The sequence below is a fragment of the Scyliorhinus canicula genome, chromosome 12, assembly GCF_902713615.1.
Source record: "Scyliorhinus canicula chromosome 12, sScyCan1.1, whole genome shotgun sequence".
Lineage (NCBI taxonomy): Eukaryota > Metazoa > Chordata > Chondrichthyes > Carcharhiniformes > Scyliorhinidae > Scyliorhinus > Scyliorhinus canicula.
In genome coordinates, this window is record NC_052157.1 from 51,619,755 (window position 1) to 51,635,600 (window position 15,846).

A 15,846-nucleotide genomic window follows, 5' to 3' on the forward strand; every position below is an offset into this window, starting at 1 on the left:
AGAGTGGGTGGAGCTGGGCTGTCTGTCGGCTTTTTACTTTTGTTTTAGGCTGTTTGCTGCAGAGTGTGTTTTAGTCTCGTTTTTTATGTATGAGTCTCTCTCTCTCTACTCTAAAGACTATAAATCGATCCTTTGGTGATTTAAAACTAATAACTGCTCTCAGTAGTGACTTTAACCTGATGTGCTTCTGTTTAAAGGTTTAAACAGCTTAAGGATTACTTAGTGTTGTATTCTTTGGGGGTTATATTTGAATTGATGGTTGCTAAGATGTTCACTGTATGTTTTAAAAAGGTTAACTTGAGTTCATAGAATAAACATTGTTTTGCTTTAAAAAAGATTTTTCCATTTCTGCTGTACCACACCTGTAGAGTGGGCCGTGTGCTCCCCATATCACAATCTATTAAAAGTTGTGGGTTAGGTGAACTCCATGATACACTTTGGGGTTCTCTAAACCCTGGCCCATAACAGGGGGAATGTTTAGCGATTGTGAAGCAAGTTTTTTTACACAGACAATGATGAGTGCCTGGAACACGCTGCCGGGGGAGGAGGTGGAAGCAGATATGATGGCGACGTTTAAGAGACATTTTGATAAATAGGATGGGAATAGAGGGTTACGGACCCCAGAAGTGCAGAAGGTTTTAGTTTAGACAGGCATCATGAGTGGCGCAAGCCTGGAGAGCCGAAGGACGTGTTCTTGTGTTGTATTGTTATTTGTTCTTCAAACAGATATAGGGAGCACACAATAAATAGGAATATACTAAGAGGGGTAAATGAAGTGAGAGATCTTGGTGTACAAGTACACAATTTTCTCCGCCCCCCTCCCCCCAATCCCGGGCAACACGGTGGCGCAGTGGTTAGCACTGGGACTACGGCACTGAGAACCCGGGTTTGAATCCCGGCCCATGGTCACTGTCCGTGTGGAGTGTGCACATTCTCCCTGCGTCTGCATGGATTTCACCCCACAGCCCAAAGATGTGCAGATTAGGTTGATTGCCCACGCTAGATTGCCCCTTAATTGGAAAAAAAAGAATTGAGTACTCTAAATTTAAAAAAAATATATTAAGAAAAAAGACTTGAAAAAGTACACAGGTCCCCAAAGGCAGCAGTTCAAGTAGACAAAGTTATAAAGATAATATGTGGAATGCTCTCCTTCATTGGCAGAGGTATGGAATATAAAAGTAAGCATATAATGTTGGATTTGTATAAAACCGGTGAGGCCACAAGTGGAGTATTGTGTGAAATACTGGTCACCAAATTACAAGGAAGGATGTAATTGCTCTGGAGAGAGTGCAGAAGTACAAGAATGTTGCCAGGAATAGAAAAGTGTAACATCGAGGAGAGATTGGTTATTTTCCTTGGAACAAAGAAGGCTGAGGGGTGAGATGCATAAATTGATGAGGGGAAGAGAAAGATCGACAGGATAAAATTATTTCCCTTGGTGGCGAATTCTAGAACTACGCGACATAGATTCAAGATAAGTGGCAGAAGACGTAGAGGGGACATAAGGAAGACCTTTTTTATGCAGAGGGTAGTGGGAGTCTGGAATTCGCTACCTGAGTTGGTGGTGGAGGCAGAGACCCTAAACTCTTTAAAAAGTACCTGAATCTGCACCGTTAGTGCTGTAAGATACAGTGTGCAGGACCGGGTGCAGGAAGGTGGGATTAGAAAGGGCACCTTGGTATCCTCGGCTGCCATGGACAAGATGGGCTGAATGGTTTCCTTCTGTGCTGTAACTTTTCTATGGTTCAACATCAGGAAGGTGATGGAATACTCTCCAGTTGCCTGGTTGAGTGCAGCTCCAACAACACTCAGAAGCTCTATGCCAGTTAGGGCAACACAGCCACTTGATTGACGCCTCATCCAGCACTTTCAGCATCCACTCCTCCACACTGATGCACAGTCTCAGCAGAGTGTACCATCTACAATTTACACTTCAGCAACTCACCAAACCAGCAAACTTTACCACGTGGAAAGGCAAGGGCAGTAGATATGAGGACACCACCGCCTGCAAGTTTCCCTCCAAGCCCCACACTATCCTGACTTGGAACTATATAATAATAATAATCGCTTATTGTCACAAGTAGGCTTCAATGAAGTTACTGTGAAAAGCCTCTAGTCGCCACATTCCGGCGCCTGTTCAGGGAGGCCGGTATGGGAAATGAACCTGCGCTACTGGCCTTGTTCTGCATGACAAGCCAGCTGTTTAGTCCACTGTGCTAAACCAGCCCTTTTTATATCACCATTCCTTCACTGTCGTTGGGTCAAAATCCGAGAACTCCCTTCATCGCGCCACATGGACTACAGCGGTTCAAGATGGCAGCTCATCACCACTTTCTCTGGGGCAATTACTGATGGACAAAAAATGCAGTGACGGCCACACCCCATGAATGAACAAAAGAATTGCAACACTTCAAAAAGCACCTTGGGATGTCACGCGGGGTATGAAGTGCATAATATAAATGCAAATGTTTTATTGTTACTAGGTATTCCTAAGGCCTACTTACTTTGTATTTTAATTTTTTCAGTTTTTCCCCCCATACCTTCAGTTAAAAATCCATGTGCTGAACTGAGCTGCTGATTGTCGGTTGTGTTTAGGTGGTCGTTGGTAGTTATAGCACCAATTCCACAATCTAAGCTAACTTTTTAAACCTCTGGTAAATTTACAGTTTCTCATGCTATTTTTGAGTGTATTCTACATAGAACAGTACAGCACAGAACAGGCCTTTCGGCCCTCGATGTTGTGCCGAGCAATGATCACCCTACTTAAACCCACGTAACCCGTATACCCGTAACCCAACAATTAACCTTACACTACGGGCAATTTAGCATGGCCAATCCACCTAACCCGCACATCTTTGGACTGTGGGAGGAAACCGGAGCACCCGGAGGAAACCCACGCACACACGGGGAGGACGTGCAGACTCCACACAGACAGTGACCCAGCCGGGAATCGAACCTGGGACCCTGGAGCTGTGAAGCATTGATGCTAACCACCATGCTACCGTGAGGCTCTTCCGCTTCACTGACTTTTCTGCTTAAATTTCACTGGTCTGCACATTTGGAAGGCCTACTTGGAGATGCTACCTCATTTGTTGCTAAAAGTTTAAAACTGCCAATGGAGGAGTGGGTAGAATAGGAGAGAGTGGTGCCATTAACTCGGTATGTGTGGCTCTTTCAGGACAATAGAGTCTTCTACATTCCAGAATATCTAATGGTTAAACAATATTGAAAAAGTGTCCTGGTTTGGGGCCTTCATTAGCAGCAGTAGTGCAACAACATGATTGCTACCGTCAAACTTAGTTTGTTGTGAATTCCATAGGAACAGAACACAGCCCTACATTTGAGTGCGAGAGGTGGACATGTGGAAGTCCTGCAGAGAATAATAGAAACTGCAGTGGATCTGGATGAAACAAATCAGGTGAGATTTTGAAATTTAAGTGAAATATCTCCTGGCAGTATTTTATGGAACGAATATTGGGGTAAATTTCCAGCTGCATGTCACATGCAATATTCTGATCAGTCACTCCACTGGTCTTATATAAAACTCATGTTTCATATACTCTGGCTGGACGCAAGAGGAAAAGGACGTGCGCAGCTTTGATGGAGAACTCAGTGAAATTATAAGGACATTGCACAGCAGCATGATGGATAATGAATGAGACTTTGGAATCCAGTCTACAAAAGCTGCTAGTAACCATACCTGGGTCACTTGGTACAATCCTGGCAATAGGTACTCTGCATCTGAAGCAATAGCGCAAATCAAATTTGTAACAATACCCTAGAGGAGGAATTCCTGGAGTGTGTACGGGATGGTTTTCTGGGCCAATACATTGAAGAATGAACTAGAGAACAGGCCATCCTAGACTGCTTATTGTGTAATGAGAAAGGAATAATTAGTAACTAGTTGTGCAAGACCGCTTGTGGATGAGCGACCATAATATGATAGAATTCTTCATCAAGATGGAGAGTGATGTAGTTGATTCTGAGACTAGGGTCCTGAATCTAAATAAAGAAAACTACAATGGTGTGAGGCAAGATTTGGCTATGGGGGATTGAGAAATGTTATTTAAGAGGGATGATGATGGATAGGTAATGGCAAACATTCAAAGAGTGCATTGGTGAACTGCAACAATTGTTCAGGTCTGGCCCAAAAATAAAATGGAAAAGTTGGCCAAGCCGTGACTTACAAGGGAAATTAGGATAGTATTAGATTCGAGGAAGAGGCATACAAATTGTCCAGAAATAACATCGGAACTGAGCATTGGGAGCAGTTTAGAATTCCGCAAAGGAGGACAAAGGGATTGACTAAGAAGGGGAAACTAGAGTAAGCTGGCGAGGAACATAAAAACTGAGTGTAAAAACTTCTATAAGTTTGTGAAGAGAAAAAGAATGGTGAAGACCAATGTAGGTTTCTTACAGTTAGAAACAGGGGCATGTATAATGGGGAACAAAGAAATGGCTGACTAACTAAATACGTACTTTGGTTCTGTCTTCACAAAGGAGTTCACAAATAATGTACCAGAAATGTTGGGGAACACAGGATTTAGTGAGAGGGTGGAACTGAAGGAAATCAGTATTAGTAGGGAAATTGTGTTGGAGAAATTAATGGGATTGAAGGCCGATGAATCCCCAGGGTTGGATAATCTACACCTAGAGTAGCTAAGGAAGTGGCCCTAGAAATAATAGATGCAGTGGTGGTTATATTCCAAGATTGTATAGACCCGGGAACAATTCCTACAGATTGGACGATAGCTAATGTAACCCCACAATTTAAAAATTGAGGTAGAGAGAAAACAAGGAATTATAGAGCAGTCAGCCTAACGTCGGTAATGGGGAAAATGCTCGAGTCCATTATAAAAGTTGTTAATAGCAGAGCACTTGAAAAACAGTGGCAGAATCAGACAGAGTCAGCATGGATTTACAAAAGAGAAGTCATGTATTGAGATGGAGAGAAAACTGGTTGGAAGACTGGGAACAGAGTAGGAATAAATAAATAGTCAGGCAGTGACTAGTGGGGTACCACAGGGATCAGTGCTAGAGCCCATGCTACTCTTAAAATATATTAATTTAGATGAGGGAACTAAAGTAATATTTCCAAATTTGCACATGACACAAAGCTGGACGGGAGGATTAGCTGTGAAGAGGACACAGATGTCTCACCTAAAGGTGGACGTCAAAGCTTTGGAGAGAGTGCAGAGGAGATTTACTCGACTGGCATCTAGGGGAGATTTAGTCGTCTGGTAACCAGGGGAGATTTACTCGACTAGTAGCCTGGGGGGAAATTTCCTCGACTGGCCATTAGGGGAGAGTTACTCGACTGGCAATTAGGGGAGAGTTACTCGACTGGTAACCAGGGGAGATTTACTCGACTGGTAACCAGGGGAGATTTACTCGACTGGTAACCAGGGGAGATTTACTCGACTGGTAACCAGGGGAGATTCGCTCGACTGGTAACCAGGGGAGATTTACTCGTCTGGTAACAAGGGCAGATGCACTGGATTGGTAACCGGGGGTTAGATTTACTCGACTAGTAAAGGTAAGGTAAAGTCTCCATGGTCCCAGATGACAATAGGCTGCTTTCCCCTTTGCTGGGGGAGAGCTGACTGGTGGTGGTTTAACCTGAAGATCACCACACCTCAGGTGAGGGGCAAGGTTAAGATGGCAGGGCCTTCGTGAATAACCTCTGCCGGTATGGGAATTGAACCTGCACTGCTGGCATTGTTCTGCATCACAAACCAGCTGTCTAGCCCACTGAACAAAACCACTAGGGGAGATCCATTGGAGTGGTAACCAGAGGAGATTCACTGGAGGGGTAACCAGGGGATATTTACTCCACTGGTAAGCGGGGGGCATTTACTCGACTGGTAACTAGTGAAGAAAAATATAGATAGGTTGAGTGAGTGGGCAAAAATCTGGCAGATGGAGTATAAATGGGAAAAGATGAAGTTAACTTCAGCAGGACAAATAAAAGAGCAGAGTGTTACTTAAATGGAGAACAGCCTCAGAATTGTGAGGTGCAGAGGGATCTAGGTGTGCTAGAGCATGAGTCTCAAAAAGTTAGAATGCAGGTACAGCCAGTAATTGAGATGATTAATGGAATGCTGTCCTTTATTACAAGAGGAATGGAACATAAATGTTAAGATATTATGGTTCAGTTATAGAGGGCATTGGTGAGGCCACATCTGGAATACTGTATGTAGTTTTGATCTTATTTAAGGAAGGGATGTAAACATGTTGGAGGCGATTCAGAGGTTTACTAGCTTGATACATGGAATAAGCAGGTTGTCTTATGAGAATAGGTTAGACAGGCTGGGCTTGTTTCCACTGGGGTTTAGAAGAGTGAGGGGTGACTTGATTGAAGTAAATAAGATCCTGAACGGTTTTGACAAGGTAAATCTGGAAAGGATGTTTCCTCTTGTGGGTGAGTCCAGAACCAGGGGTCACTGTTTTAAAATTAGGGGTCACTCTTATAGGACAGAGATGAGGAGACTATCACTGGATATATTTACGGTGGAGGTTGATAGATTCTCATTCAGCACAGGAATCAAAGGTTATCGAGGGTAGACGGGAATATGGAATTTGAAAAACTAACGTATCAGCCATGATCTTATTGAATGGCAGAGCAGGCTTGAGGGGCTGAATAACCTACAGCTTCTATTTTGTAAGTTTGTATGCATGCTTCAGTGTTATTTGGACAAGTTGAGTAAGTGGGCAAATATATGGCAGATGCATTATAATGCGGTAGACATTATTATCTGAGTGGCTACAGATTGAGAAAGGGGAATTTGCGACGAAACCTGGGTGTCCTTGTACACCAGTCACAGAAAATAATGTAGGTGCAGCAGGCGCTAAGAAGGCATTCATAGCGAGATGATTAGAATCCAGAAGCAGGGATGTCTTACTGCAATTATACAGGGTCTTAGTGAGACCACACCTGGAATATTGTCTGCAGTTTTGGTCTCCTTAACTGAGGATGGATACTCTTGCTATCGAGGGAATGCAGAGAAGGTTTACCTGATCGATCCCCAGGATAGTGGGACTGACTTATGAGGAGATATTGAGTCAACTAGGATTATTTTGCTTGAGTTTAGAAGAATAAGGGGGGATTTCATAAAATCCTGTAAAATTGTAACAGGACTAAACAGGAAAGATGCAGGTAGGATGTTCCCGATGGTGGGGTATTCCAGGACCAAGAGTCACAGTGTAAGAAAACGGGGTAGACCATTTAGGACTGAAATGAGGAGAAATGTCTTTACCCAGAGAGTGGCGATGGTGGAATTCGCTACCACAGAAAGCAAAAATATTCTATGTTTTCAAGAAGGAGGTAGATATAGCACTTGGGGGGAAGGGGGGGGGGGGGGGGGGGCGAGGGGATCAAAGGATGGGGAAACGCACAAAGAGGTTACTGAGTTGGATAATCAGCCATGATCATAATGAATGGCGGAGCAGGTTCAAAGGTCCAAATTGCCTCCTCCTGCTCCTATTTTCTACGTTTCTATGCTTGGAGATAGGTGCAGAGAATAGCGATAATGAGGATGCACTCATGATGCAGATCCAGCAGACTGTTACCAGGGCTCCAAGAGTTGTGAGGAAAGATCATGTAAATTAGGCTTGTTTTCGAAGAATAGGCGGTTAAGGAATTATTTGACAGAGGCATTTCGGCTAGTGAAAGGAATCGATATGGCAGAAAGAGGGAATCTTTTTCCACTGGAATGTTTAGGTCAAGATAATATAACCTTAAGATCAAAAAGCAGGAGGTGTTACTCAATTAACTGAGATTGCTGGATATTTATTGGCCAACGGCATTTTAAAAAAATTATTTCATGGGATGTGAGCATCGCTGGTTGGTCCAGCATTTGTTGCCCATCCCTAATTGCCCTTGAACTGAGTGGCTCACTGGGCCATTTCAAGGGGCAGTTAAGAGTCTAGCACATTGCTGTGAGTCTGGAGTCACGTGGGCCAGACCGGGTAAGCATGGCAGATTTCCTTTCCTAAAGGAACATTTGTGACCCAGATGGACCTTTATGACAATTCATGAGACTTTTGTGCAAACCGTTACTGAGACTACCTTTACATTCCAGATTTATAAATTTAATTAAAATTCCACCAACTGCCATGTCTCCATGGCGTTAAGTCTGAGCCTCTGGATTACTAATCCAGTGGCAATACACAATGCCACCATCACCTCTTTTATAAGCATATGGAAACATGCCAGGTAAATGGAGTTAGGATACAGATCAGTCATGTTTTATTGAATAGGGAGTAGACTTGAGGAACTGAATGTCCTCTTGTTCTTATGCAATGAAATTGAGAGGAAGTGTGTGATTTGTGGTGTTCCCAGTGATCTGTACCGGGGTCTCAGCTCTTCACTGTATCTAAAGGTTACCAAGGTAAAGGAATAGAGAGCTCCTATCTAAATGTTCTGATGGCATTAAGATAGATGCCACAGTGCATTAATGTGGATGGGAGCAGAAAACTGCAAAGGGATATTGATATTTTAAGTAAAATGTTACAGATGCCTGGTCAGTTCTCAACAGTGGCTAAGAGACTGGACCAGGACCATAACTTTTTTTCAGTTTTAAAGTGGTGTGGAAAGATCGATTCGTTCCAGGAGTGATAACATAAGAACTAGGGCTTGGTTATTTTATGAACAAACTTTATTAAAAGAAATGAAAACAATATTTAAACCTTTGAACTTCAACCCTAATAGTAACATTACATGCAGTTTCTTAATCTTAACACACTAGTCACCATTAAACAATGCTGTAACAGAACATGCAACTCTCATGCCACTTTCACAGGTAGACAAAGGCAACATTTGCATTTACAAAGAAATTTTTCTTCTGGTGGGTACGTTCGTTCTGAACCCTTTTTTCAAAGCATGATCCAGTGGCAACTTTCACGACCTTCTTGGTCGATTCCCAAAGCCTGCTCCTCTGTAACTGTTCAGAACAGTATTCTCTCACTCTCACTTGCTCCAGCCAGCCCTCAAACAAAGGTTCTCTGCTGGGGTTTCCAGGCTTTACCATCAGCGTTATCTTGGCTATTTAATTCCCCACTCCCATTTGTACAAAAGAACAGAACCATGCTATTGATATGCAACTAACCTCTCATTGATGGACAAAGAGGCTATCAGAGTCTGGAATGGGCTAATAGCCAGTCAGACAGGAATGCCCCGAAGAATAATGGATCTGGGCCATCCTGTGTATTCCCACTAACGAGTTTAAATCTGACTGGGACAATGTAACCCGACCAGGTATGGGTGTATGCCTCTGACTCTGTGCTAGCAGGTTTTTCTTTCCCTCAGTCTATTTAACCCCTAAATTGCCTGCTACATTAGGGTCTCATTTCTAGATCTAAGTTTCTAATATCTCCCTCACGTGACAAAAAGAACATGGCTGTGTCATCTAGAATTTACACTGGCATCAATTGATTGAGCTAAGTAGCCTGCTCTTGCCATATATCCTAATAAGGTAGAGTTTAACGTGCGGAAGTGAGAGTCCATCCACCTTGGACTGAAGAAAGGCGCATCAGAGTACGTACTGAACGGTGAAATGCTAGGATGGTGGAACAGACACAAGAGCCTGAATGGTGGATACCTGTTTGTCTTCTTTCTTTCTCTCTTTCTCTTTCTCCTTTTCTCTCTCTCTCTCTCTCTCGCTCACTCCGAGGGTGATGAGATATTAAGCTGCAGCAGAATTGCACAGGTGTGTCTCGAGTGACGTTCTAAAAATTGTTACTACCATCAAAATAAAAAGTACAAGTCATTTATTTTTAACCCAGTGACTGATTTTTTCTTGTCACTACTGAAACTGCCATTGTTCTGCGTGTTTACAGGAAGGTGAGACAGCATTGCATTTGGCAGCCGAAGGGGGACATTTCGACTGTGTGAAAGCTCTGTTGAGTGGTGCCTGTGATGTAAACGCCCAAACAAATGTGAGTGAGATTTCCTGATTTAACTCATTAGAGTCGGTGAGGCCAGCGCGCAATAAAAGCATGGAGAGAGAGAATTCACTCCGAAAATCAGTGAGAAGGCAGGGAATAAAAGTGCAGAGAGCGGGAATTCACTCGGTAAAAAGAGCTGAGATGGTGCCGAAAGGTAGCTGGTTCCATGCTGAAAGGGCTGGAGCTCAGATTTTGAGCTTGACATGGCTGGGGAAATTGAAGCATGGTGAAATCTAGCGGCAACGCCAGTCCAGTGAAATGAACTGGCGTGTAACGAGCTGAGAATGCTGAAATTAATTCGATGCTGCAGTCAGACTCAGGATCCAGGGGATCATGGGACTGAATCCTCCGCTACCGGGATGCTCCGTTTTGCCGGTAGTCCGGGGGTATCCCGACGGCGTGGGGCTGCCCCACAATGGGAAACCCCATTGACCGGCCGGCGGAACGGATAATCCCGCCGGCGTGCCGCCCCAGAAATCTGGCGTGGCAAATGGAGAAACCCGCCCGTTGCCTCCGAACGTGAGATTGAAAACTTGTGAGGGAGCAGTAGTTAAGGCTGTCTGAATTTGACCGATTCTTGGAGGGAATTCAGAGCTGAATCTTTGAAAGTACAAAATTGGAATCTCTTGTGAAGAAGACAGAGTTTAAAGGGAGCATATAATTCACAGTGAATACTGGCGACTGGGTGGGTTGCTGAGAAATCTGTAGGATCTTTCGCATCTACCATTTGTTGTGCAGTGAGCTGTACTTTACCACAGGTATCCTGTACAATCACCTTTAAGTAACTCACTTTGATTCTGAATGTTAGAATAAAAGATATATCTTGTTAATTGTTTATTTTTCTCAATTTATATGCCAAATTTAGATTATTTTATGTTTGTTCAAAACCTGTGGAATTTTGTGGCTTTATTCTAAAAGCAGGCGTCTTGAACCTCAAGCTTTATCTACTTTAAACAAAGGATTACTGGTCCCTAACCAAATCTCCCCCATGTCCTGGGGTCTGGCCAAGGGTCCTAACCAAAATACTTAACATGATAAACTTCTAGCAAATAGCTTATTACACACTTTTTGTTCCACACTTATACCTATTATGTTATATAGGTCTTGACCAAAATAACAGCTAGTTAGTGTAACAAGGAAAACAGCATTGAAACACCATAGAATTGTCAACAGCATATTAATAAATACAGGGTTCCCCCCCCCCCAATCTTTTCAACCAAGGATAATGAAGATAAAGATTTCCTGAGAAATATCTGAACCAGCTTATATTTCTACTTTGTAGCATGGTATTCTGATGTAATTGCAAACCAATATTCTCCTGGTCTTCCCCTCTTCATGTATGGTTACATATTAGTCACGCTATATGATGCAATTGCCTTTTTCGTAGGTTTCTCAACTTTAATCATTTTTACTATTGTCACAAGTAGGCTTAAATTAACACTGCAACAAAGTTACTGTGAAAATCCCCTAGTCACCACTCTCCGGCACCTGTTCGGGTACACTGAGTGAGAATTCAGAATGTCCAATTCACCTATCAAGCACGTCTTTCGGGACTTGTGGGAGGAAACCCACGCAGTCACGGGGAGAACGTGCAGACTCCACACAGACAGTGCCATGAGGGTTTTCTTGTTCTTCTCTATTTTTTTTTTTTTATAAATTTAGATTACCCAATTATTTTTTCCAATTAAGGGGCAATTTAGCATGGCCAATCCACCTACTCTGCACATCTTTGGGTTGTGGGGGCGAAACCCACGCAAACACGGGGAGAATGTGCAAACTCCACACGGACAGTGACCCAGAGCCGGGATCGAACCTGGGACCTCGGCGCCGTGAGGCGGTTGTGCTAACCACTAGGCCACCGTGCTGCCCCCTTGTTCTTCTCTATTAATGGAAATGTGTCTTCAATGGGTCCTTCAGTTTCAAATGGAAACCGTTTATGTTTATCATCACTTGCACCTCCTTCAATTTGGTCTATGTATTTGTTGTTCCCAATGAGGTCTCCTCTACATTGGGGAGACTAAATGCAGATTGGGTGACTGCTTTGCGGAAAACCTTCGCTCAGTCCTTAACGAAGACCCCAACCATACCATTTTAACTCAGCATCTTGCTCTCATGCCCACATGTCTGTCCTTGACTTGCTGCAATGTTCATGAGAAACCCAATGCAAACTGGAGGAGCAGCATCTCATCTACCGATTAGGCACGTAACAGCTCTCAGGACTCAGCACTGAGTTCAACAACTTTAGACTGTAACCTTTCTCCTCCACCTTAAACCCCATTTTTAATCCATTCAACACCTCTTTCCCCCCCCCCAACACACACACACAGTGTCCAGGGGTGGGTGGGTGGGAGAGGGTGATTGTTGTGTGGCACGGGAAGAATGGAAGAGGACCTTTTCTTTTATGGATGTTTTGTATAAGATTCATACATCTTGTACATCTGGCTTGGAGCTCAGCCCCTTGAGTGTGCACAGAAGCAAACATCGTCTGCATACTGCAATTCAATGACAGAGGATGGGTCTGGCCCGCAGGCAATGGAAATTGAACAGATTCCTGTTTGTTCTCTAGTTTAGCTCCACTCCAGTGGGGAGGTTGCTGAGGGTGAGATGGAGCATTACAGCAAGAAGAGTATTGGTACGATGACGAGCCTTGCTTGTCCCCAGTCTGAACGTGAATTAGGTCTGTGGTGGATCCAACGCAGATCATGGCTTGCATGTCATCGTGGAGCAGATGAAGGATGGTGAGAAGCTTTTAGGGGCAGCAAGTAGGGAGGAGGACACTCCATAATCCCTTTCGGTCGATGGTGTCATTGCTCGTTATCGTCTTACCTACTAATCTATCTGACCAGTCCATTTAACCAATTCCATCCTCGTACCGTTGTATATCCCCTTGTCTAAGTTTAACACTGATAGATCAGTCCCAATGTTTTCCACACTGAAGCTGAATGTAAGTACTCTAATAATGTAATTGCTACTCCCTGGTGCAGAGTTTTTCAAACTCAGGGTCACATCCCGTGGATGGGTTGCAGGCGGGTGTTGGGAGGGTCTCGGAGCGATCGGTTGTGGCGTTGCCAATCGTGGGAAGAAGTCCCCAATGCCAGCAACCGGCTTTTATGCGACCTGCGGCTCCGTAGTCACAACGTCTGCTTGCACTCAACGGTGTGAAGTGCTGATTGGGAAGTGGTCAGCAGTCTGTGACTGGGGAGGATTCAGCTACTGGACAGTAAGAGATAGCGCAGGCTAGGCTTGTTGGTGAGGAATACCGATAAAACGAGGCCAGTCAATACGGCCGACACATGTCCAGACTATAGAAACCTATACAGTCATCACTTTGTCTCACCACTCTCTGGAAACCAGGAAGTAAGTGGTTTTGGTGAGAATGGAGAAGGAGATGACGTGGATGTTTGGATGGTGCAATGCAGTGGAACCAGTAAGAAATATTGTGACATTGTATGTCTTTGACAAGTTACTTCATCTCGTCTATAGTCGTAGTTTGTGAAGTAACAAAAATACAAGATTGTATTTTTTACTGTACTTGTTTCAATTTCTAGAAAAATGGGAATATATTTAAAACAGAGTTTGTGTGTAAATGTAAGGATGCGCATGTTCAACTAAAATTGTTTTAATTTTCAGTAGTAAACTTGGAAAAATCAGGTATTGGAAATAAAGTTTCAAAGTAAAAGAAAAGATTGCCGGCCGCGACCAGCCTTTAAATACGAACAGTGGAGTCTTTCCGCCAGAAGGTGCCGCAGAGAAAAGCCACACGCCCTACATGTACATCGACGCCACACGCCCTGTACATGCGTGCTTTGGGTGTAAAATTGTGGAGGAGAGATTCCTCCATTTTGTAGCTGCCAGTAAGCAAGCAATAGGACTGTGTGAAGAACTGAAGCTGGAATATTTTGTAATAAGGAAGAAAGGGCCAGAGACACAAACAGGCCAGGATCTCACAATTGAATGTGCTGGAGAGAGCTTCACCGGAGAGTCCAGGGCAGGACAAAGCAGTGCTGGTGTGAGCTGTATCCAGAGCTCCAGGGCCTCTGGTGAACAAACAATTAAGAAACTGAAACAAGGAACAAAGCCGTATAAAGATCATTTCTTGAGGTATAGCTTTAATTGTGCCAATGCAAACCAGGATGCAAAGCTCATGTATGTTATATGCAGGGAAATACTGGTAAATAAAAGTTTAAAACCCTTAAATCTTCAATGGCACTTGAAGATAAGCATGGCGAGTATGAAGACAAACCTCTTGATTTTTTTTCAAAGGATGCAGCGAAAACTTAAATAGTCAGCTGAGGTCCTTAGCAGAAATGTAATATTGAATAACAATGCAAGTGAGATCATGAGGACCAAGCAGGCCCACCTGCCACATTAAAGGTAAGCAATAATGGTGTATCGCGAAGGTCTGCCGACATGGGTCGCAAACATTGGCTGGCGTGGATCCCGAAGGTCTGCCGGTTAGTAAAAGTGTGTCCCTGGAAAAAAAGTTTGAAAAACTCTGTCCTCGGCGATCCTTAACCTTGAGATCATTTATTAAACTTATCTCATTTCACATTACTAGATTCAAAATAGCCGGATCGCTAGTTGGCAACACAGCATATTGCTCCTAATAACGATCCCAAATGCACATCATGAATAAATTCCCTTGATTACCGTATTCATTTTTATTGCCCTTTCTAAATGAAAGTTAATATCGTCCATGCTTAATGCAGAGCTCTTTTTACATGCACTTGTTATTTATTGACTTAAACAGTGTGTCTAATCTTTTGGAGGCCTATAAAATATTCCTACCATTCTCTTCCTTTGATTTTTATCACTTCAACCCAAATGGAATCCACATCCTTTGAGCCCAGATCATACCCCAGAACTGTACTTATTTCCTCTCTTATTAGCAGAGCTATTGGTGGGCAGCACGGTAGCACAGTGGTTAGCACAGTTGCTTCACAGCTCTAGGGTCCCAGGTTCCATTCCTGGCTTCGGTCACTGCCTGTGCGGAGTCTGCACATTCTTCCCATGTCTGCGTGCCTTTCCTCCGGGTGCTCCGGTTTCCTCCCACAGTCCAAAGATATGCAGGTTAGGTGGATCGGCTATGCTAAATTGCCTTTAGTGTCCAAAAACAGGTTAAGTGGGGTTACTGGGTTACGGGAACAGGCCCTTTCCAAGGGCCGGTGCAGACTCGATGGGCCAAATGGCCTCCTGCACTGTAAATTCTATGATTCTATCTCGCCGCCTTTTCCTTCCCTCCTGTCTTTCCAAAAAGTCAACTTTGATCTCCTTGCAAAAATCTCCGTCATAGCTGTCAGATCATACCATTTAACTCTTTGTGCTGTCTGTTCATTTATCTTGGTTTTTTTATGCTACGTGCATTAAGATCCAGAACTCTAATTTTGTTCTTCTTATATTAAGCCAGTCTCTGACACAATCGAGCCATTGCTTTCACTTTTTCTGCCTTTTGTTTCTAACCCAGTTTCCATCCCCTCTAACTCCCTGCTCAGGTACCCATCCCCCTGCCATTCTAGTTTAAAACCTCTGCAAACAGCACTGTAAAGATTTTGCTTCTGGTCCTGTTGGGTTGTGACCATCCAGTTTGCACAAGTCCCATCATCCCCGGAACCTGTCCCAATGTCTCAGGAATCTTGAATCCATCCTCCTACACTACCCCTCTATATATATCATGCCTTCATCATACCTATCCTCTTATTCCTTTTCTCGCTAGTGTATGGTACTGGGAGTAATCCTGAGATTACTGCCTTCGAGGTCCTGCTGCTTAATTTATCACCTAACTCACTGAATTCAGCTTTCAGGACTTCTTTCCCTTTTTTTAACCAATGTCATTGGTACCAATCTGTACCACGACCGCTGACTGTTCACCCTCCCCACCAAAATGTTCTGCAGCCACCCTGT

General features: G+C 43.6%; 1 protein-coding gene across 5 annotated transcripts in view; it reads left to right on the top strand.

Annotated features, from left to right (window-relative positions):
• Nucleotides 1-15,846, top strand: part of ankdd1a (ankyrin repeat and death domain containing 1A) — a 139,236-nt gene that overhangs the window by 33,238 nt on the left and 90,152 nt on the right. For all 5 annotated transcript variants that reach the window (XM_038813610.1, XM_038813613.1, XM_038813612.1 and 2 more), the window contains 2 exons: nt 3,320-3,418; nt 9,838-9,936. In XM_038813610.1, coding sequence (XP_038669538.1) covers nt 3,320-3,418; nt 9,838-9,936 — 198 coding nt within the window. The remainder of the gene's footprint in view (nt 1-3,319; nt 3,419-9,837; nt 9,937-15,846) is intronic.